This window comes from Falco cherrug, chromosome 8, assembly GCF_023634085.1.
Source record: "Falco cherrug isolate bFalChe1 chromosome 8, bFalChe1.pri, whole genome shotgun sequence".
Classification (NCBI taxonomy): Eukaryota; Metazoa; Chordata; class Aves; order Falconiformes; family Falconidae; genus Falco; species Falco cherrug.
The window spans coordinates 64,416,598-64,437,528 of NC_073704.1; the positions used below are offsets into that span (position 1 = coordinate 64,416,598).

General features: G+C 53.1%; 1 protein-coding gene across 3 annotated transcripts in view; it reads left to right on the plus strand.

The window, feature by feature from the left end:
- The window catches only part of PPP2R2B (protein phosphatase 2 regulatory subunit Bbeta), a 100,764-nt gene that overhangs the window by 74,145 nt on the left and 5,688 nt on the right, over positions 1-20,931 (plus strand). For all 3 annotated transcript variants that reach the window (XM_005440689.3, XM_055719305.1, XM_055719306.1), the window contains 5 exons: positions 698-795; positions 2,278-2,443; positions 4,553-4,665; positions 15,601-15,778; positions 17,380-17,544. In XM_005440689.3, coding sequence (XP_005440746.1) covers positions 698-795; positions 2,278-2,443; positions 4,553-4,665; positions 15,601-15,778; positions 17,380-17,544 — 720 coding nt within the window. The remainder of the gene's footprint in view (positions 1-697; positions 796-2,277; positions 2,444-4,552; positions 4,666-15,600; positions 15,779-17,379; positions 17,545-20,931) is intronic.

Below are 20,931 nucleotides of genomic sequence, written 5' to 3' on the forward strand. Positions count from 1 at the left end.
ACGGTGGCTTTTGGGGCCACGGAGGGCTGAAAGGTGGCACTTTAATTTACCTTGATAGACAATGGGAGGGCAGAGTTGATGTGGTTGCCCAGGCTGCTCTGCCTGGTGAGTTCAGGTGAAGAATACAGAGGTGTCTTCATCCGTCTGCTCCCTTTCCTCCAAGGCTGAAGGCAAACTGCCTCCCCATGCGTCGGAGGGGAGCGATGAAGCAGAAGAACTGGGCAGGAGTGAAGCCAACCCCTTGTCTGGCTACTGGGGCAAGGTGCTGGTGTGCCAGGTAGCACTGAGCTCTCCCTGGGTCCCAGGAATCGATCACATCACCCAAAGTGGTGGGGCAGCGCCCCAAGGCATGAGAGGAGTGTGCCGTGCGGTACCGTGCCATGCCCCACTGCCAGCAGCAGTCCCCAGGCTGTGTTGGGCACAAGCACAGCATGGGGATGGAAATATCCCTCAATTGGGCTGCTGGGGTGCAGACCTGGGCGGGAGAGCAGGGGGGCTGAGCAGGTCCATAGCAGCAGAATTCCAAAATGCTGTGGCCATTATTATTATAGACAATAGAAAAACAGAGATTTGTGGAGATCCCACAGGAGACGAAGTGCTGACAAGGCACGTAGCTGTACAGGGAACGGTGCTTTCTAGATGCCTGTGAAAGCCAGTCTGCAGTTAACTTAAATTGTCTTTGTCTTCTTCTTTCCAGCTGACATCATCTCTACAGTAGAATTCAACCACACTGGAGAATTATTAGCAACAGGGGACAAGGGGGGCCGTGTTGTAATATTTCAACGTGAGCAGGAGGTAAGTGCCAGTGAATACAAAATGCCCATTTTATCCTTTTAAGAGAAGCTTCCTGCTGTTTCCTAATCTGTCTGTGTCACTCCTAACCTCAGGTCCCTCCTGGCAGACTCCAAACTGAAAAGCAACTATTAGCATAAGCAGGACCAGATTTCAGCTTGTAAAATGCCCTCCAAAACCACGTTGCATTTCCTGCATTCTTTTGCTCTGGTTGCAGCTCCCTGCAGCCGGGTGTAACTGGGATCAGACCGGTGCATTTGAGCGTGCTGCAGGTGTCCATCTGGCCACCCTCCAAAAACCTCTCACACCGCCAAAATATCCAGATGAAACAATTGTGTTTCCCTTCTGAAACACTTTGCCCCAGGAAATTTGAACAAACTCCTTGTTGAAACCCTGAGTCGCGGTCTGCCCAGCCTCCTGCAGCTGTGGTGAGCGTTCAGCCTCCAGCACGGCCGCCTGCACCAGCATGGCCGGGGGGCTGCGCAGGACCCCACCACCCGGGAGATTCCCTGCCCTTCCCAAAGCCATCCCACATAGCTGGTCTGGCACAGCACGCACAGCATCGCATGGTCTGAGCGGGTGGGAGCCATCCTCCCCTGTGGGTGTGTTTGCCGATGGTGGAAGGGATGAGTCAGGCCTGGCTATGAAAAATGTCATGGTCTGATGAAGGTTTTAATTTTTTCTCAATGTTATAGGCTCGAAATTATTTCTGTATACGCTGGAGAGAACCAAACGGTTAAAGGTTACAGGCATAGATGCTTCATCAACCTTTCTAGCACTATTTCATTTCTTATTTTCCTCTCATTTTATTATTCTACTGCTTTTTGTGAACTTTAAGCTTCTTAGCATTGCACCAGGTGTATTCTGTTCAGCTCCTGCTTTGGAGCAGTGCTGTGCTCCAGGGGACAAGCAGGGCTTTACTGACCCAAACGCTTTGTTTGTATGTGGGAAGTTCCATCTCCACGATAGTTTTCATTTAATTACTTCAGCCCCGCTCAGAGCCTGGTACCGGGTGGTTCACTGTGTGGGATTTGCAGGTCCAGGGTCCCTGACAGGTCTGAGCGCTGAGCCATGGCACGCAGCATCAGTTCTTGCAGAGACACTGCCCTTTTCTTGGCTGCGTTGTCCTTGCTTTGTATTTGTGCCCCTGCGGGGCAAATGCTGCTTATTCTGTGCAGGTGGTGGGGCGCTGCCTGCAGCTCCTCTGGGGCTGGTGTGGGTGCCTGGCAGGAGCCAATCCTTGGTCCCAGCCGTTCACCAGGGGTGGTTGGCACGGTGTGGTGGGCTCTGTTCCCACGCCATTCCTGCTGAGCACACCAGCACTGCCATGCCCGGGGATGCCGAGCCTTGGCTTTCAGACCTGCGCTGCGTCACCGCGACCAGGCGCTCGCCGGCACTTAACAAACCTTAGAGAACCAAAGAGTCAACAGAAAATGTTCCCCTGCTCTCTGTGCCTTAAACTCCTCTCTGCTCCCCTTCCTGCAGAGCAAAAACCAGCCCCATCGCCGGGGAGAGTACAATGTCTACAGCACCTTCCAGAGCCACGAGCCGGAGTTCGATTACCTGAAGAGTTTGGAGATAGAGGAGAAGATCAATAAGATACGATGGCTCCCGCAGCAGAACGCAGCCTATTTCCTGCTCTCCACCAATGGTACGTAGCTGCGGCCACAGCAGCCGCTGTCCCACCACCACGGGTCCCTGGCCCCCTGCAGCCAGGCGGGGCCCACTCTGTAGCGCTTCTTTGGGAAAAACGTATGCTAACAAAAATATGGAGACTCCTTTTGGTGTGACATGGATGTCACGGGGGAGCAGGAACAGGTCCAAATCTGTCTGGCAGAGTGCGATGCCGGTGCACCAGGTTTTGTCCTTATTTCAGGGCAGCCGTTCTGAGTCTTCTCCCCCTGCTGACAATTTCGGGTTTTTTGGTTTTTTTTTTTTTTAAAAGAAAAACCGCAGCTGGTTTGTTTCAATTTGCAGCTGTGTTCAGCTCAGCAGTTCCATGTTATGTTCAGATAAATATCAGGAGGATCCAGGAATATTACTTGGGATGAATGGGACCTTAAGATGGATGTGACTTAATTACTTCAGGGGAAAAGGAGGGGTCTAATTATCTTCCATAACCAACTTACTTTGTGTTATAGAATTGCCTCTATTGATCATTGTAATAAAATTCAAAGACTTACTAAACTCATTTGGGGGGAGAATCATTGAAATGCAATGAAGATTAATTATAGAGCATAATGTTTTGTTAATTGAGTTTTTAAATAGTATTTTGATTAACAGGGATATTATCTTTCCATTTGGGATGGTGTTTCATATGCTAGCAGGTTATCAAAATTATTCTTTTAGAAATACTCCCGTGTTATGCTGTTTCTTTTTGTTCTTACAGTTAAACTAACATTATATATATAACCCCCCTAAAGTGAACCGGCTTAATAAAAAAATTAATGGTGCTCTATTGGAATTGCTGTGTAAAGGAGAAAATGAAGATGGATGATATGGTTGTGTATGAAACCTGGTGGAAGTGATGATAAACTACTGATAGTCTCTGCCAGGAGGGAGGAAAGAAAACACCATTACTCAGAATAAACCCACATGTTCTGGGGCTCCTTCCCCAGTGGCTCTGTGGCTCAGGAGCTGTGGCGGGGCAGCGTGGAGCTGCCTGCAGCCCCTTCTAAGACTTTACCTCCTCTGAGCAGCTTCCAGGCACGGTTGCCTCCAGTCGTGCTTTGCCGCCGCACAGTGCTGTTGCTTGCTGGAACCTCAGGTTGCCTGTGGCTCTGCTCAGCTTGCTGTGCGCTGGAGTTCTGCGCGGACTCCGCTGGAAGCAGAATTAGTTACCATGTGGCACCCTGTGTCTGATGGGCTTTAAAGCTGTGCACAGCCTCCAGTGCCTGCTGCCGGCATGGGTGCTGCTGTGGCTGCCACCCCAGCACCCCGACACTGGTGGGGTGACACCCAGCCAGAGCCACCCTCGGGGGTCCCATCCCTCCTCTCACCTTCCAAAGGGGCAGCGTGGGGCTGGAGCATGGAAGGCAGTCAGCAGGGATGGCTGGCGGTGTTCCAAGAGGATGGGAAATAGAGCTAGCGGGGACAGAATTAGGAGAGCTGGTGCATCCTTGGTGTTTAACACATTACTCGAAGCTAAAGGAATCTGGAAATTACTCTTGAAAAGTAACAGGTGGCCCCTGGATAACTGCTGTATGAGATACGGAAATGCGGGAGGAAAGGTGTTGTGTGGAGCCTGCTGTTGGCTGGCTGTTCAGCGGGTGTGCAGGTGTGGGGAAGGGGATGTCTGTGTGCACAGGCGTGCAACGTGCGTGTTGGAGGAGCAGCCGTGTGTGGTGTTGGGACAGTGGGTTCAGCCCCCCAGCACTGCCTGAGCTGCCCCATCCTGGTGCCAGCACCTCGAGGGTGACTCAGCCCCACCACTCAATATATTGAACGCCAACATTCAGAGCATGACCTCTGAGGCACTGAGCCCTGGGAAATTACTTCGCCTATTATTTCTCCATTAATCCAATAGTTCTGTTCTGTTGTTCAACCGTCTCCTTATTTCTGGAGTAAACATGCCAGGAGCTGTCCAGCAGGACCAGGTGAACCAGGGCTCTGGGGATGCTGTAGTGAGAGGTACCTCTGCAGCCACGCCGGGCACACAGTGGGGTGGTCACCGGTCTGAACCAACTGTGCCCTTGGCATGTCCAGCGGTGGCTGCTCGGGGGGCAGCCGGCTGTAACACTCTCCTCTCTCCTGCCCCCAGATAAGACTGTGAAGCTATGGAAGGTCAGTGAGCGGGACAAGAGGCCAGAGGGATACAATCTCAAGGATGAGGACGGTCGTCTCCGAGACCCCTCCATGATCACCATGCTACGGGTGAGTGTGGGGAGACCAAGGCTGTCGAGGAGCCTTTCTCTTCAGGGTCTTGGGTGAAAATTGCTGCTGGTGTCACCTGTGTGCCGCAGTACTGGTAACACTGTCCTGACGCGGTAGGTCTATGTCCGAGGGCTCCTTGTGTCGGAGGCCGGTGCTTTGTCGGGTGTGTGGGTGCAGGAGCAGAGGAGGGAGCTGTCGCTGGAGCAGTGCCTGGGCTGTGCCGGCTCTGGGCACGTGTGCTGTGAAGCACCGTGTTTTGTCTCATGTTGGGTACCTCGGTGCCACAGGGCTGCTGCTGCAGGGCCCTGCATGCCGTGCCCATCCCGGCGAGGAGGCAGTTAATGCGCTCTCCCTTCTCGGTGCATTCGCCACCGCCCAACTTCTGCTTTGGGAACAGAAGTACTTTCTCTAAATGAGTTTTCCTCCCAGCCTAAGGAGATTAAACCCAGCCTCCCAAATTGAATGTAAACACCTAAGGCTATGTTTTCCATTTACTTCGAGGGGGCTGGATGCACAGACCACATTAAAGCAGCCGCCCCTGTGCCCCGGGAGCATCGAGCATCGCTGGGAAGCCTGGCAAGGCAGGGTGTGCGGGCACAGCAGCGCCTGGCTGCTGGGCATGGCTCTGCCACCTGGGAGCTGCCTGAACCTGGCCAGCAGGTTGGTTCTTCCCCCAGCACTGCCCTGGGATAGCTGTTTATGATCTTTAATTTGCATATAAAGAGTCAGCTCTGGCCCAAGGCAGTGCACGCCCCCTTAATTCAGTCAGAGCCCACCCTGGGCCCCGGGAGCTCTGGCAGTGGGGGCAGGCAGCGCTGGAGACCCCCGGTGTGTGGGCTGCAGCAGTGAGCGGGGTGCCCCTCTGCCAACGGGGAGAAGCCGTGCTCCCCCCCACATGACGTTAGAGCAGAAACAGACATTAACTCGTTTAACCCATAACCCATAGACCTAGAAATGCCAAGTATGCAGGAATTTTGTCATGATGTTAATCAGACCAGACCAGCTTGTAATTTATTAACATCCTGTCAGAATTTACATTTTGAGTACTTGGGGGGGTTATATTTATATATATATATATATAATTGTTGCTATGATTACCCTTGGCTCACTTTTGTGGCTTCCAGTTCCATTGCAGACAAAGCCATTGAGGACCCCAGACAGGTAGTTAATTCTCATCCCCGTGCTGTGCTGCTCCTGGTGGCTGGCAGGCATTTTTCTTTACAGAGCAAGAAAACAGTTTATTGCATGTGTATCAGCTGTTATGTTTCAGGCAGCATTGCCGGCCTATTGCGCTGTTACTAGACTGCCCGTTGGAGGAGTTTGCTCTGCATCTGGGTGTGGGAGCCGGGGTTACCGACCCTCTGCAGGGCTGGGAGGCAGGTTTTAAAAAGGCAGCAGTGTTAAGGGGTGTTATTCCAGTTAGTGCTTTCTTCTCTGGCTAAATGCGCTGGAAAAGCCCTGGGCTTACTGAGGAAACACCGGTCACCATTTTGCCTAAATTGCCGTCTTGGTGCCTGTGCCGAGCTCTGCGGCAGGTGGCTGTCGGCGGCAGTGCCGTGGCCAGGGGTGTCCTGAGCACCCCAGCACGCTGCTGGAGACCATGCAAAACAGCAAATGCAAGGTCAGCGTTCTCAAGGGAGCAATGTTTGAATATTGATTTTTTTTTATTTCCAGTGTATTCTTTAGGAACATTGAATTTCTGGAGTAATTATAGCAACTCAAGAGTCCAGGATAAATGTTGAGGCATATTTCTTTTCCAACAGAAACTGTTTTAAAGTCGCTAAAATGCTTTGTTGTGGGAACACTGAGTTCTGACATTTTGAAATGGAGATTTTTAACTTTTTGACAATGATTTTTTATCTTTTGGATTGACCCGGCTGTCAGCTCTGTAGGTGCCTTGTCGTCCATCCCACCGGCCGTGGCCGCTGGCTGGTCAGACGTGCACCAGCAGGCATGGGGAGCATGCAGGGACATGAGCTGCAGTCCCGTCTGCCCAGAGCTGCTGGTGGGTCCCCCCTTGCCTGGGCGAGGGGAGCCCATGAGGAGCATGGCAGGTGGCCCTGGCTGTGTGGCACTGTGTCCTCTCCTGCATGGGATGCCCACAGCACTGCTCACGTTGGCTTTGCAGTGCTGTGTGTGCCCAGGGGCTTAACACTATCATTTAGCTGCTCCTCCTTCTCTTCCCTGTGTTACAGAGGCTGGGGTGGGGAAGAGCGGACAGCCTGTGTGTGTTTGCCAGGGGCAGGTACATAGCAGTGCCGAGCTGGTGGCTCAGGCTCCCACCCCAGACCTGCCTCTGCGCCCCACCGCCTGCCCCTGCCGTGCCGGCAGGATGTGGTTGTGGATCGATTGGAGCCCGCGATGAGGGTGATGATGCCTCAGCGGGGTGCATGGGCGATGTGGTTATGAAAATAAATAAATAATTGTCATGCTTTGCTACTGATTGCTGGCATGAGTTGATTGCATTTGACCACTTCCTGGTGCCTGAATGGGTGACCACAGGGTTGGAAGTGGAGCCAAAAATCAACCTGGGTGTTTTTGCAAGTGCTCGGCCTGAAGTCACACCATCCAGCCCATCTGTCACTGCTGGTGCCCAGTGGGGCATAGCCAAGGAGGGGCAGGGATGCAGAGATGCTGCCAGCGTGGCCGGTACTGGGTGCAGCCCTGGGCAGTGCGTGTTCAGGGTGGGGGCAGCCCGCCCACCCCACCAGGCACCCACCTGCCCTGTCCCTGCTCACCCCAGGGAAGGAGGGCATTGTGATATTTATCTTTTTTCCCTGTAGAAAGTCACACTGAAATACCAGAGAAGTGGATGCTGTTTGTTGTCTACCCCCAAAGTTTCTGCCTTCGTTTTGCTTTCAGTCTGTTTACTCCTGGTAGCAGCGTGGTGCCGTACGACTGGGGGAGTTTGCTACTTGGGTGTCTCCCTTGTGCTGTGGGGTCAGGCACTGCGACCCCCTGCTCCCTGGCAAGCAGCCCCACGGGAGTGTACAGCTCCTGCTTCACAGGAATGAGGAGAGGTAAAGCACGATGTAAGTGCTTGGTATTATGGTTATTAGCGTCTGCCAGCACAGCGCCTGCTGTCCCTGAGGATGGAAGACTGTGGAGTCTTCCGCCAGCCCTGGTTTGATCTAATGTTTTGATGATTTTACTTAGACAGATATTTACATAGCTGTAACCATTTTGCTGCAGCTTGGCATATCTTTGACATTTAATTGTCCTGTGATGCTCGCGCTTTGGAGTAAAGCCACATCCATCCACAGTTTAATTTTCAACCACAGGCGAGTGAAAAAGGGCTTTAAAACCACCTTGCTGCAATCGTCTCTCACCCATTTCTCTTAAGGCTTTCAATGTACTTGATGAGCATTGTTCTCTGAGGGATTTCTAACCTGCATAGTGCAAAAGGAATATTTAACTCCGCTCAGGCTGTAAAGTAAGGCTTGTGCTGTCATTAAAAAAGCTCTGCTTGTTTGGCTAGCCCCCAGTCTAATGGCTACAGCCCTGTGGCCTCATTTAGCTGCCTCGGCAAGCTCTCCCATGCCACTCGGTGTACAGCCACACCTGCACTGTGGGATGTGTGCAGGAAATAATTAACACAAATAATATCCAGGGCTTAAATTTTTTTAAATAGAGAACATGTTTGCTTTGATCCCTCACAGTGCAAATCAGACTGTGGTGAAACAGTGGTGTGCATCTCCCACTGGTACCGTCCCCACTGCAGGAGGTGGTGGCTGTGGGCACTTGGGTGCTATGTGTGGGAAGATGCTCTCTGTGCCTCTGGTGAGCAAAACCGGGGCAACCAGCCAGGAGAGACCATTCCCAGGCCTCCCTTTACTGTAGAGAGGGGCTGATCTTTGCGTTTGTTTAAAGAAGAGCAGCAGCAGCCAGCTGTGCTGCCCGTGCTGCCTTGGCACATACTGCCCAAGCTCCGAGCACCACAGGGACAGCTGTCTGCCTCCCCGATGTGCCGGGGGGCTGTGACTGAAGGGTGTTCTTGTGTCGGGCCACTATGTGTTCTGAAACCAGGCTGGGATTTCTTAGTCCACCAAGTCCCCTGCTCCTGAGCCACACTGGCAGTGGGGAGAGCAGCCAGGGCTCCCCAGGGCTGGCAGGGGCTCCGGCTGGGGGCTCCCAGGAGGGGCTGCTGCTGCCTCACCTCCTCTGTCCCAGGGGAGCTCACATACTAGTTGGTAACAGCTTTCCCTGCCCCAGAGGTCACAGATCTCTGCCCCAAGCATTTTAAAATGCTGGTAAGTAAGGAAGCACCCTGCAAACAGGCTGGTGCTCAGGAGCCCAGGGGCCAGTTGCTCTGGTAGCAGGGTCAAGTCTCACCCAGGTTATTAAGGACTCGGGATTGCTGTGCTGCAGAGTGGTGTCCTGTGGTCTCCTCTGGACACCTCCCTGGGGGAGGAGTGATCCTCCGAGCCCAAGCACGATGTGGGTGCAATGCACAGGTGCGTGGATGTGTCTGGTTCTTGGTGTTTGTAGCTGTTGCAAAGCGTGCTCTTGGTTAAGAGCTGCCACTTCACTCTCAATTCCAGCAAAATCCATCATAAATTCTGTTTTATATCTCCCACTTTTCCAAAGCACTCAGATTTCTGGGCCCCTGGGCACAGTTCCCTGGGGAGGTTGTGCTGTATTCCCTCTGCATCCCAGGCACCCCACGGGCAGCCCTGGAGTGGGGCTGTGCAATGGGAGAGGGGAAGGGGTGGGCAATGCTTTGGAGAAGCTGTGCTGCTGGTTTTCCACCTCAGCAAAGAGATCTGTCTGTCTTTTCCTTTTATACATTCTCCAAAGCATTATCATTTAAATGACAAGGTAATGTGAAACATTTGGCTTTTTTTGGCTATAAAATGCACATGGCAGAACTAATCAATTTCAAATGATCGTCATCAAACCTTTGCCACAGAAATTTTTTTAAAAAAAGGATTTTCCCCTTTTCATTAGTGGCTTACATTGCTCTAAAGCTGCTCAACGGGTACCCTTTGCATGCTCGACTGCCCTTTGGTAGCCTGGCCCCTCTGAGCTGGGCAGCACTGGGCTCACTGCCACATGATGCCATCCCTGGGAAGCCACCGTGCTGGTCCAGGACATGCTGGGGACCTGTGGTGTATCCTGGCTTGGAGGTGCTTGATTTTTGTCACTCTTGAAGCAATGCCCTGAATGAAGACGAGCTTGGCTCAGTCTCACAGTGAGGCACAGCCAGTGTGCAGGGCTCTGAAGCCACCATGCAAGTAACGGCTGTGTCACAGCAGCACCCAACCCACCAGTGTGCGCTGCCTGCACCTCTGCCTGCTTCATTCCGCAGATGCTTGAAAAGAAACGAAGGAGCCCATTTTGCTGCTGCTTTTGTCATTTTTTTGTTTTTCTGAGGTCATGAGTTGAATTCTTTCTTTTCTGGTGAAAACTCATTCATCCTTTTAATATTTGTAAACTCACCTTGAAATGCCAACGACCAGAATTGACCTTTCAGATATTTTTTTTCACCTCTTTTTTTTTCCACAGCAGTTACACTGCTGGTATCTGTGTCTAGACAAACTGTAAAAACAACGTGCCAGGCAGAATTATCAAACGGGCTTGGATTGCTTTGAATGCGTGTTTGGTAACATTGCTGTGGTTCTGCACGCTCCTCTTGGTAAAAGTAGGAAAACTGCCTGATGGGATTTTACTGACACTGGCTCTTCTTCAGCAGGAGAAATAAGTTTAAAAGTATCTTTTCAAACAATCACATCCTTAACAGGGCTGCAGTTCTAATGAGATTGGTGTGAGAGTTTACGATTTTTGACCTTAGATTAAGAAAAACATTCTGTTAGTTCTTTGAGGTTTCCCCAAACTTATTTCAGAATTTAGGTGAAAGTAATCCTGGAGTGTAACAGGTGAACTAGGATGAATTCTCAGTTACAAGCAACAATAAATATCCTATCATGGTATAAAAATACACAAAGAATGGGAAAACTGGGATGGTTTGGGCTGTGTGTGGAACGCCACTTGCAGTCAATGCTCAGTTTCCTTGCAGTAGAAACCCTTGGTGAACTGGCCCTGGTTTTGGGAGGGGTATTTGTGTCGGTGGTCTGAACGGTTGGCCCACATGGACTGACTTCAGGCTTTGAACTCTGCACCTCGGTGCCGATCGAGCACAGCCCAGCAGATGCTCCTGAGTCTCAGTCCCCACTGGGAAACTGGGAAGCTGGACACTGCTCTGGAGGGCAGGTCTGCTGGGCAGCGCATGCTCCTGCTCTGGCACTGCAGTTCTGGCTGCACCATCTTCCCTGCAGACCTGGTGTCCGTGGTCTTTTCCCTCCTCCCGATCCCCAGCTGGGACCCAGACCCTTTTGGACCTGCACACATGAAGGTGGATGCTCAGTTGGCAGCAGGTCTGTGCCTGTGTTTCACTGTATGCAGAAAGGCCCAGGAGCTGCCAACCGAGGAGGCAGTGCTGGCACAGTGCTGAGCAGGGAGGGACGTCTCCACGGAGAAGAGATGAAACCAGAAGCTTTATCAGCTACATGGCCTGGTAATGAGACAGTGGGTTTATCCTTCCACACTTCACAGGGAAGGTCCAGTAAGTCAAAATCCTGAAGAGCATGAAATTGCCAGTCTACCACGAAAATGGTGTTTGATGCGCATTTTGTCTGCAAAATACTGATCTGCAGGCAGCGCTGGCTGGCAGTTACAGAATATGCCTTTTGTAGGTAAGAAAGAAACATCAGGGAGCACATCCAGAGGAGCTCAGCAGCTGAAGCAGGTGAGGAACCTTGCTGGATTTATCCCCAAGCTGCTAGCTCTGCGCTCGGATTTGCCAGGAACTGGATTACATTTTCCTACTTGCAAACGCAAGGCTGGGGTTAATCTGAGCTTCGGCTGTGACTAATCCCACTTGGCCAAATCCTACCTGCTCCCCAGGTGGCGGAGGCAGCTGCACCCCAGGCAGCGCTTGTGTGGAGCACAGGGGGTGGGCTGGCGGTGGGGGGCTACCCCAGAAAGGGCAGTTTGTCCTGCTGTACATGCCGAAGGAGAGAGGGAAGATCTGCCCTGTGGGCTGGTGCACAGAGCTGCAGTTAGGCGCGGGTGCTGCCATACGCGCTGAGCGCGTGGCAGTGCAGGCATTACAGCTGCCGCGCTGGGCTGCTGCTGGTCCTGCTGCATGCAGCAGGTCATCGCAGAGCTTCCACTGCAGGTGGTGCTGAGGCATGGTGACCCCTCATGAGGTGAGAACCAGATAGATATCTTAATGGATTATGTATTAATTTTTTTTTTTTTTTAATGGCTACTACTTAGGGTCAGGTCTGGATCTCAGCCTAAGTCCGGTAGAACTCTATTGTGCCAAGAGGATTTCCATGGAGGTAACTGAGAGCAAAACCTCTTTCTCTGTTACACAGAAATGGGTGCATGGTCCCAGTGCTGACATGTCTGTGGTTGCCCTCACTCCCACCATCCATGGCCAGGACCGCTGTGCAGGAGCACTCCATGGGACCCGCACCAGGGTGATGCCAGGCTGCTGCAGCAGCTTCCTGGGGCAGAGGTGGTCTTGCTGCTTTGCTTGTCCATGCTGGGCTTGCCCTTCATGAGCCAGCCCTCTCATATTCACACCCTTGAGGAATTTTTGTCCTTCTGCGTGCCCCATGAGGAGGATTCCCAGCAGTGCTTTCACCTTGCCTGTAGGTGATTGAGTCCCATCTTGCTGCAGGGCTGTGCTGGGGGCTTCATGTCACTGGTCTGGCCCCCGGGGCAGCTCAGAGCTGGCATGCGTTGGACTTGGGCTTGTGAGAGGCTGTGTGACCACACCATCCCAGGAGCTGAGGCATTAAGCATTTTCCCCTATATATTGACTCGTGCTTTGAAAACGCGGCACGCCGCAGACCACCTCTGGGCAGGGGAGGAGGTTGTCCTGAGGAACACCAAATCTCTGTATCTCTTTGGGCCACATCCATCACAGCACCGTAAATGCTGAGGAGAAGCTCTGCCAGGTGAAGTTCTTCCCCCTGGGAGCAGGGAGCATTTGATGACAGTGGACATAGACAGTGATGGGGGAAACCTGGTGAGAACATGGGGCACATAGTGAAGTGCAGCGATGACGGACATGGCGTTACCTGCGCTGTGGTCTTTGCTCAGCAGCTGCGGGTGGCAGGAGGATGTGCAGCGCTGGCGGTGGGAAGGGGCCAGGGCACGCCGGCTCCCTCCACCCCCCAACCATGGAGAGCATGAATTTTACAGCTCAAGGGAGGATTAGTGCCTCATTAACTCAGGAGAGGGGAAGCCTTTGCAGGCAAGGAGAGGAATCGAGTGTTGTGTGCACTTTGAGTGAGTAGGACCAGCTCTTTTGCAGGGGGTGCCTGCTAGAGGCAGAGAGAAAAATTAAGACATATTTTGTTTTAAATGAAAAATGACTGGCATTCCCCCCCCCCTTCCTGAAAACGAAAAGTAATTTAATTTATTAGTGGTTTACTTTATTTGACAGCCTCTCTATGTACTTGATGCGGTTTGTTACACTGAATTACCCTTTAATAATGGGTATATATAATACCAGAGCCTGCCCTGCAGGTTGGCTCCGTAATTGAAGACGGGATGTGCTGAGGAGGGCTCTGTGCTGTTGAGGATTGCCATGGCAATGCTAGTGGGAGCCGGGTGGTTTAGGCAGACACCAGCTTGGACTCTGCATGCTTCAAAAGGAAAAAAAAAAAACCAAACCAAGTTTCAATTTCTGTCACGTTGCCCCATTTGTTGGGCGCTTTCTCTTCGCCGTCACTGACCACCCTGAGCAGCTCCCTGCCCGCCCAGCTGGGCTGGGGACCCCGTGGCTGCAGCACCAGGGCAGCCTGTGGGGTCCTCCCTCGGACCACTCAGTCTTTTCCTTTATTGTATGTTAAGCAGCAATGCAGCACTGCAGCATGGGTGCCTGTGGGCCGCTGGGACGGACCCCACGGCACGGGAGGGACGCTGTTGGGGCAGGCAGCGCACTAGGGAAGGTGCAGCCGAGAGCAGTCCTGTGGTGGCGAGCGGGATGAACAGGGAGAGGGGTTTGGAGGATCTCCTCTGCCGGGGGTTTCCGTGTCAGTGCTGGCACAAGGTTGAGCTGTCGCAGGGATGCGCCTCGGGCTCCCGCATGGTGGCTGCGCTTCCAGCTGGCTTCAGGCCAGACTTAAGTGGAGAAGAGATCAAACCCAGACAGGCACCCAGCCTGCACCCAGCAGCTCTCCCCTTGGCTGTCCCGAGTCGGGGGTTGCCTTTCACCCTGGGAATTCTACTGTTGTGGGACGAGATCCCGAAGCCGGTGTGTGCTCCCAGCGCGTCCCTGGCTGCTCCTGCCTCAAAATGTTGGCGCTTTCAGGTTTAAGTACTTATTGTTGATACCCTTAAGCAGAAGCTCACAGCACGTGGTGAGAAGGGGCATGGGCACTTGCTGTTTTCCATATTTCAGTGCAGATTCTTGCCACTGCAGCAGATAAAAAGTCCTGCCTTAACAAAATACTCACGGATGACCAGGTTTGCTCCCCTTGCGGGGTTTTACCTGGTGATGGACCAAGTTCCAGGTGTACAACACTCACCAGAATTTGGCTCTGAAGTAGCATGTGGAGATTTTTCATGGCTGAAGAGTTTATTTTAGCTCTGTGGTTGTGAGTAGCTGCTGTATGAGGCTGGGGTAGGGAACGGTGCTGGAGCTGCAGCTGGCCACGCTGTTCCGGCAGACCCGGCTCGCCCTGGCTGCTTCGCACTGCAGCGCACGCTGCTGGGCTGCTGCCAGGGACGGGGGCTGGCCTGGGGTCGGACCGCAAGCTGTGGTCAGGCCACACAGCGTCATCTCGCCAAGTGAAATCCTCTGCCAAAGCCTTTCCTGTACTTATTCTTGTGCCCGGTGAGGCCGGGTGTAACCGTTGATCCCTTTCCCTTTGGACAACCATCATGTTTCCGACAGTCTGAATGACAGCCCGGTCCATGTAATCCCTGAGCAAAATGCGAGCCTCCATCCCCAGATGGCTGAGCAAGGTCCTTCAGCAGCAAACGATGCATCATTGCCTGTGTCAGGCTGAATTAGCAGGCAGGCTCGTCACATTAAGCTCAGGCTCTGAGCTGGCAGTCCCTGTGCTCTAGTGTCACTCGAGCTGGCTGTCACACTCCTGTCCCCACCTCTGCAGCCATGGGAAATCTCTTTGGGCAGCACACAGATAATATACACAGTAATGAAGTAGCTTGAGGGAGTAGCTTGCTGGCAAACGGGAGCACAGAGTGACACCTTTCTAGAGTATTAAGTTGCCTTGAGAGCATTATGTCTGAAGTTATTACTTACACTGCTCCTTGCATACACTATTCTTATCGCATTTCTCCATCCCCCAATGTTTACATGAGTTATGCTTATTAATCTAAAGGCAAATGTGTGTAGCTCCATTTCTAGTCCCTCCATCTGTCTCTGCCCTGCACATTCCCTTTCCCTGTCTCTTCTCATCTCTTGCCTCTGTCACTCTGATCTGAAGCAAAGGCAAAAAAGAAAAATCTGTGCTGACCTGGCTCTCTCAAGAAATACATTTCTGTTTGAAATGCTCCAGGAATTTCCAATTCTGGCTAACAGTGACAAAACAAGGCAGAAGTGGCTTTCTTGTTTGTTTTTTCAAAAGCAGAAATGGTTGCTGCAGCAGAGATCCAAGCCTGGTTTACTGGGCTCTCACTGCAGTCTAACCATACGGGTGCCTCTTTCAAAAGTAGAAGGTGCTTGAGTTTGCTTGTCCTTCTGTTCATACACTTAGAAAAGCGTTAGGTTTCCTTGGTGGGGGTGTGTGGAGAGGTGGGTGGGATGGAGCACCAGCAGCCAGTGCTCTGCAGGCACCTGCTGTGGCTGTGGAGGATCCCCCCATGCCGGGTGCTGGCAGGGGTCGGGTGGGATGGCCAGACCGTGTCCCTGGGAGCTGACACTCTGCTCATGCTGTGCTTCCCCTCCTGCAGGTACCCGTGCTGCGGCCCATGGACCTGATGGTGGAGGCCACCCCCCGGCGGGTGTTTGCCAATGCCCATACCTACCACATCAACTCCATCTCTGTCAACAGCGACTACGAGACCTACATGTCAGCGGATGACCTGAGGATAAACCTGTGGAACTTTGAAATCACAAATCAAAGTTTTAGTATCCTTTGGTGCACACTGCCCAGCAGATCCTGGGACGGTCCCAGCCTGGCCAAGAGCAGCAGTGAGGGGGTTGCCTCGGCTGGCAAGTGGGTTGCGAAAGCCCAGGGAGCCCAGACATGAGCAAGTGTCGGTGAGAGAATGAGAAAGCTGGACGGGGGAGACGGGTCCCTGCCGAAGGAGAGCGGCGGAGGGGGGACCTGTGGGGTCCGGCTCTGTGGGGAGCAGCAGAGCTGTGCCCATGTCTGCCGTGATGCTGACCAAGCAAGTACTGCAGCATCTCGCCTGGCCCCATGCCTGCACCCCCACCGGTTCCTTGGTACAGGAGCTTCACCCTGCGGCAGGGGCTGGCAGGGGCTCAGGGGTACAGAATAGCTGCCCGCTGTGCACCTGACTGCAGAACGTCTGAAATCCCCGGTCCCCAGGTGTCATTACCAAGGCACCTCCCTCTTGTCTCTGCCCGTGCCACCGGCGGGGCACCGGGCTGTCTGCGCAGGCATGTTCCAGCATCACACTGAGCTGCCTCCTGTGCGGCGCAGGGCTCAGCTGGCATCGTCACGACTGCTGCCGCCTGGTGCGGGTGATGCGTTTTTGAATTCTGCCTGTAGGGTCTGCATGGGGCGGGTGGGAGGGGGCGGGTGTCCGCAGGTGATGGAGAAGACAGATGCCTTGGGGAAGACGGAGAGAAGAAATATTAATGGTGCAGTCTCCATCATACCCTGCAGCAGGTTGACAGGCTGCCAGTCACAGCTGTACAAATGAGGTTGTGCCAGTCACCCTTGTAACAGCCGCATCAGAAATAATAACGGGGCACTAATAATTGGTGATATTTATATAGTATTTCCTACTGAAAAATCCTCAGGGCATGTGCTAGATTTAGGCAGCTGGAGAGAATTTCAGCAGTCACAGGCTGGTGGGAGCTCAAAGTGGGTATGTTTGAGCAGGGCTGCAACATGTGCTGGGTTTCAGGGAGGAAGATGAGGAGTGCTAAATTTGGGTAAAACCTCAGGGAGTTTAGATGGCCTGAGGGAGACTGGCCAAGGTGCAAGTGCAGCGCCCAAAATGCTTGCTAAGAATTAATGAAGAAACATCACCACCGGGCAGTTTTCAACCCAGCATTTCAGTGACCTCAAGCACATGAAATATTTTTGAAATTATGTGTACCTGGGCAGCCACCCCTGGGCTGTGGTAGTTTTCTGTTGGTCATTGTGCTCTGGGATTTTTTGCCCCTGTTGATTTTGGTGCAGTTACTCACCATGCCCTGGCACTGCCATACGAGATGTTTACTCTGGCATGGAGTGAATGGTCAGAGTCGGGTCTTGTGGCACGCAGAGGGGCTCTGGGCTGTGGTGCCGGAGCTGTGGTCCCCAGCTGCACAGCAAACGTGATGGATACTGGCTTTCCCTGCACGGTATAGGGCCAGCTGGGCGCTGCGGTTCTGCCCCAGGATGGTGCTACTCCCCCAGGAACACCTGGTTTGCACAGGGCAAGGGGAAGCCCAGGTGCCCAGAAGCATCAGCTGGAGGGGCAGTGAGAGGGGACCCCCCGGGAGGAGCGGGGTCTAGCCCAGGCTACCTGGGGCTCCTTGACTCGCCCTGCCAGACATCGTGGACATCAAGCCAGCCAACATGGAGGAGCTGACGGAGGTGATCACGGCTGCCGAGTTCCACCCGCACCACTGCAACACCTTTGTCTACAGCAGCAGCAAAGGCACCATCCGCCTGTGTGACATGCGCACCTCCGCCCTCTGCGACCGCCACGCCAAGTGTGAGTACAGCCCCTGCCGTCACGATGGCTGTGTCGGGGTCCCCTTTGGGTGAAAAGAGCCCAAAAAAGGGAGTGTGGAGACGCACCTGGGCTCAGGTCTGCCCTTCCACCTCCTGCGGATGTGCCAGGCTGTGGTCCTGCCTGCCCCTGGGTGCTCCCATGGCCACCTGCCCTCAGCCCTGCCCAGCCCCAAAAGGAGCATCTTCCCCCGTGTCCCAGCCCCCTGCCCTTTGTGGGAGCATGTTAAACCCCCCAGCAATGTTTCAGCAGTAGCGGATCTGAGGGGTCACTGGATGCTGGTGCACAGCCGCTAAGAGCCGTTAGTGCCAGAAGGCAGGGAGTGCTGTGTTTCTTCAGGCTGTTTGTCTGAACAGCCCCATGTCCTGTTGTCAGCTGTGGTTGCTGCCGCAGGGGTCAGGATATGCAGAAGTGCCCCCTCAGAATCTGGAGTGAGCTGGGCAGATAGGGACCTGGTCCTTGGTCCTCACTAGGCTGATGCGATGAGTGAGGTGCTGCTGAGGCAGCTGAGCTTGGTTCCTACCCAGCCTGTACATGTCAGGAGGTTGTTACTGGGAAAAATTGTCTTTATCAACATCTGCTTGGTAAAATAGTGGCACAAATACCTACAGCACTTATGGGTGTGCTGGCAAATGCCTGCTGCTGTTCCTTGTGCCCTAGCAGTCCCTGGAAGGCAGCTCTGTGCTGAGTGCAGCACTGTAAGTAAGATGCAAATGTGGGACAGACCTGAATGGGTTTAGTATCTGCCTGAAAGGCAGCGAAATAGGGCAGAAACAAGGGCCAGTGTGACTGGACAGCTGAACCCCTGTGTCTCCTGTTCTTGTTTGAGTTTTCATCAGAAAATGGCAATTTCTTGTGGGAAATGAAGGAGATTTTTGGTATTCTAAGTGTGATCATGTTATGAGAACAAGATGCACAAACCTGGTGCAACATATTGGAGTCCCGTGCTCATAATCTACCTCCAGAGAGCACCCAGGTGTGTGTCAGGCATAGCTTTCCTAGAGGCGACAGGGAATCACACACCAGCTAATGCTTCTGGGCTTTCAAGCTGCGGTCGTGGTCTGATACCTGTTTTTAAGCTGGAGTACAGTGGGTGGAGAGGGCAGCTTGCATTGCTGGCTGGAGATTCAGAAATACCAACAGGCATTTTTCCCAAATCCTGAGCAAAATACACCTTTCTCTTACATTTCCTGACCATGTCTTGCAGTCCCACAGTGACAGCTCCCAGCTGAGAATCAGAATACAATTAAGGAGCAAACAAAATTCATTTTCCTGACACTTCAGCAGCAGAAGCACCCCGCTGGCTTTTCCCTTTGTTTGGGTGCTGCTGCGTCCCTCCAGCCCTCAGCCAGCACACTGGCCAGCGGTGAATCCCAACTTGGTTTGACCTCTCCTGTGACATTTCCTTATTGATTTCCCTCCCTCAGAAGCATCAGCCTCAGTCAGTTGCAGTTCAGCAGATGTGTAAGTCAAAATTGAGACAGTTCATCAAAGTTCAAAATGAAAAGCAACATTGGCTTTTGGAGGCAAATCCTCCAACGGAGACATTTAATAACCGTCAATATTTAATAAAAATGCAGAAGATGGCACTGCACATCCCAGTCATGTTTATTTAGATAGATGCAGTTTGCTGCTGGCGGCCAGCTTTTACTTATGTGCTTCTCTTATTAAATTTGGTTTGCCCATTTTATTTGAGGATCCTGCGATCTGTGACGTTGTATGTGTCACCCCCAGCCGTGTAGCTTCCTAAGAGCATCAGCTGCCACATAGAGGTGCCTGCCCCACAGGGCTGCGGAGGGCTGGAGGGCCGGCGTGCTGCTGCGCTGAGGGTTGGTGGTCCTCAAGGGCATGCCTGCCTGGGCACACCATGCACAAAGAAATCGCGTGTGTTGTCTGAAGCCCCACGAGAAGCCAGAGGGGAGATCGGGATTCCCGGAGTGGCTGGTAATGCCAGCAAAAATCATCTTGTTTGAAAAACATTGGGAAAGTGAGGAAAAACCCCGCTGGGGGTTACTGCAGTTATTTCCCCATAGCAAAAGGCATTGGGCTTTCCCCCTTTTTTTTTTAAGGAGCCACCTGTGATTGTCCCTACTGAACCTCTGAACCAAAAGGCTCAGAGCACAGCCTGTTCCCCAGAGGGGACCTTTACCTTCTGGTCTTTTCACTGCTGGCGGCCTACAGCACCACTACCAAACATATTCTTTGCCGAAAACAGTTTCAGCTTTGGTTAGAAATCAGAAGCACACAAAGCTGCTTTGATCAGGTAACCGACAACACGCAGATTTGACCCTCCGCTAATGCAGATTGTTTCTAACACAAGCCACCCCCCACCCCCACCCCTTCTATTTGGGCAGGCGCTGCTGCCTTTTGGGCAAGCCCCAGCCAGACTCTGCATCGCTGCTGCTTTCCCTGCGAGGAGCAGGATCATGCCATGGGCTGTGCAGCCCTTCTCGGCCATCTCAGGGTCCGCATCCCCCCCGGGAGGCTGCTGGGGAAGGAGGGCAGGCAAAGGGGGCTGGCACCAGGAGAGCAGCTCCTGGTCCGTGTCGGAGAAAAATAGGTTTGTTGTGTAACAGAGAATTAGTGTTCAGAAATCCTTTCCATGAGCTCAGCAGCCCAGATCTGCTTCTGCAGAAGGAGCAAAGCCACACAAAAGCCTTCAGCTGCGAAGCAAAAATAGCTCCTGTGAGCCCCTGCCCAGCCCAGCCCAGTGCTGTGGCTCAGACCCTCTGCCTGTGTGCTGGGACCCCAGTGCTGGCAGAGCCCTTGCTGCTGCCAGCGCCGGCACCGGCGAGGGCCTGGGCATCTCGTGGCTGTGGTCCTGCTGCCCAGTGGCCATGGGGACGGTGCCAGCTGGGGCTGGGGACAGCAGGGTCCAGCCACCCCGCAGGACAGCAGCTTGCCCCCGTCCTGCCAGCGCCTGGGCTGGTGCTTGGAGCACCCTGCCAAAAGCATCGGTACCTCATCTGTGAGGAAGAGGAACATGTTCTGTTGCCTTGCTACAGATAGGAAGAATGAGGCAGAAAGGCAAATCGCTCGCGTTCGGGGGGAAATTGGCACCAGACGCGTAATTTCTGCTCCTTAGCCCGTGGTGGCGAGGCTCCTGTGCCGCTGGGCTGGGGGCGGGTTGCAGAGTGGATTTTTCTGATATAAAGCAAAGCTCTGTTCTGCTTGTGCTGGCTTAGGTCTTCCTCAGTGGTGTTCATGATTCATTTTCTGCATAGGTGAACTGTTGGTGGAGTTTCATCTTTTTATTGGAAGCAAGAGAAGCAGCAGAGGGTTAATGTATTTGCCCATGTGAGTGCTGCTCTGCTGGGCTTCCAGCTTTCCACGGGGCCCATTTATTACCAGATTAACTGGAGCCTCAGC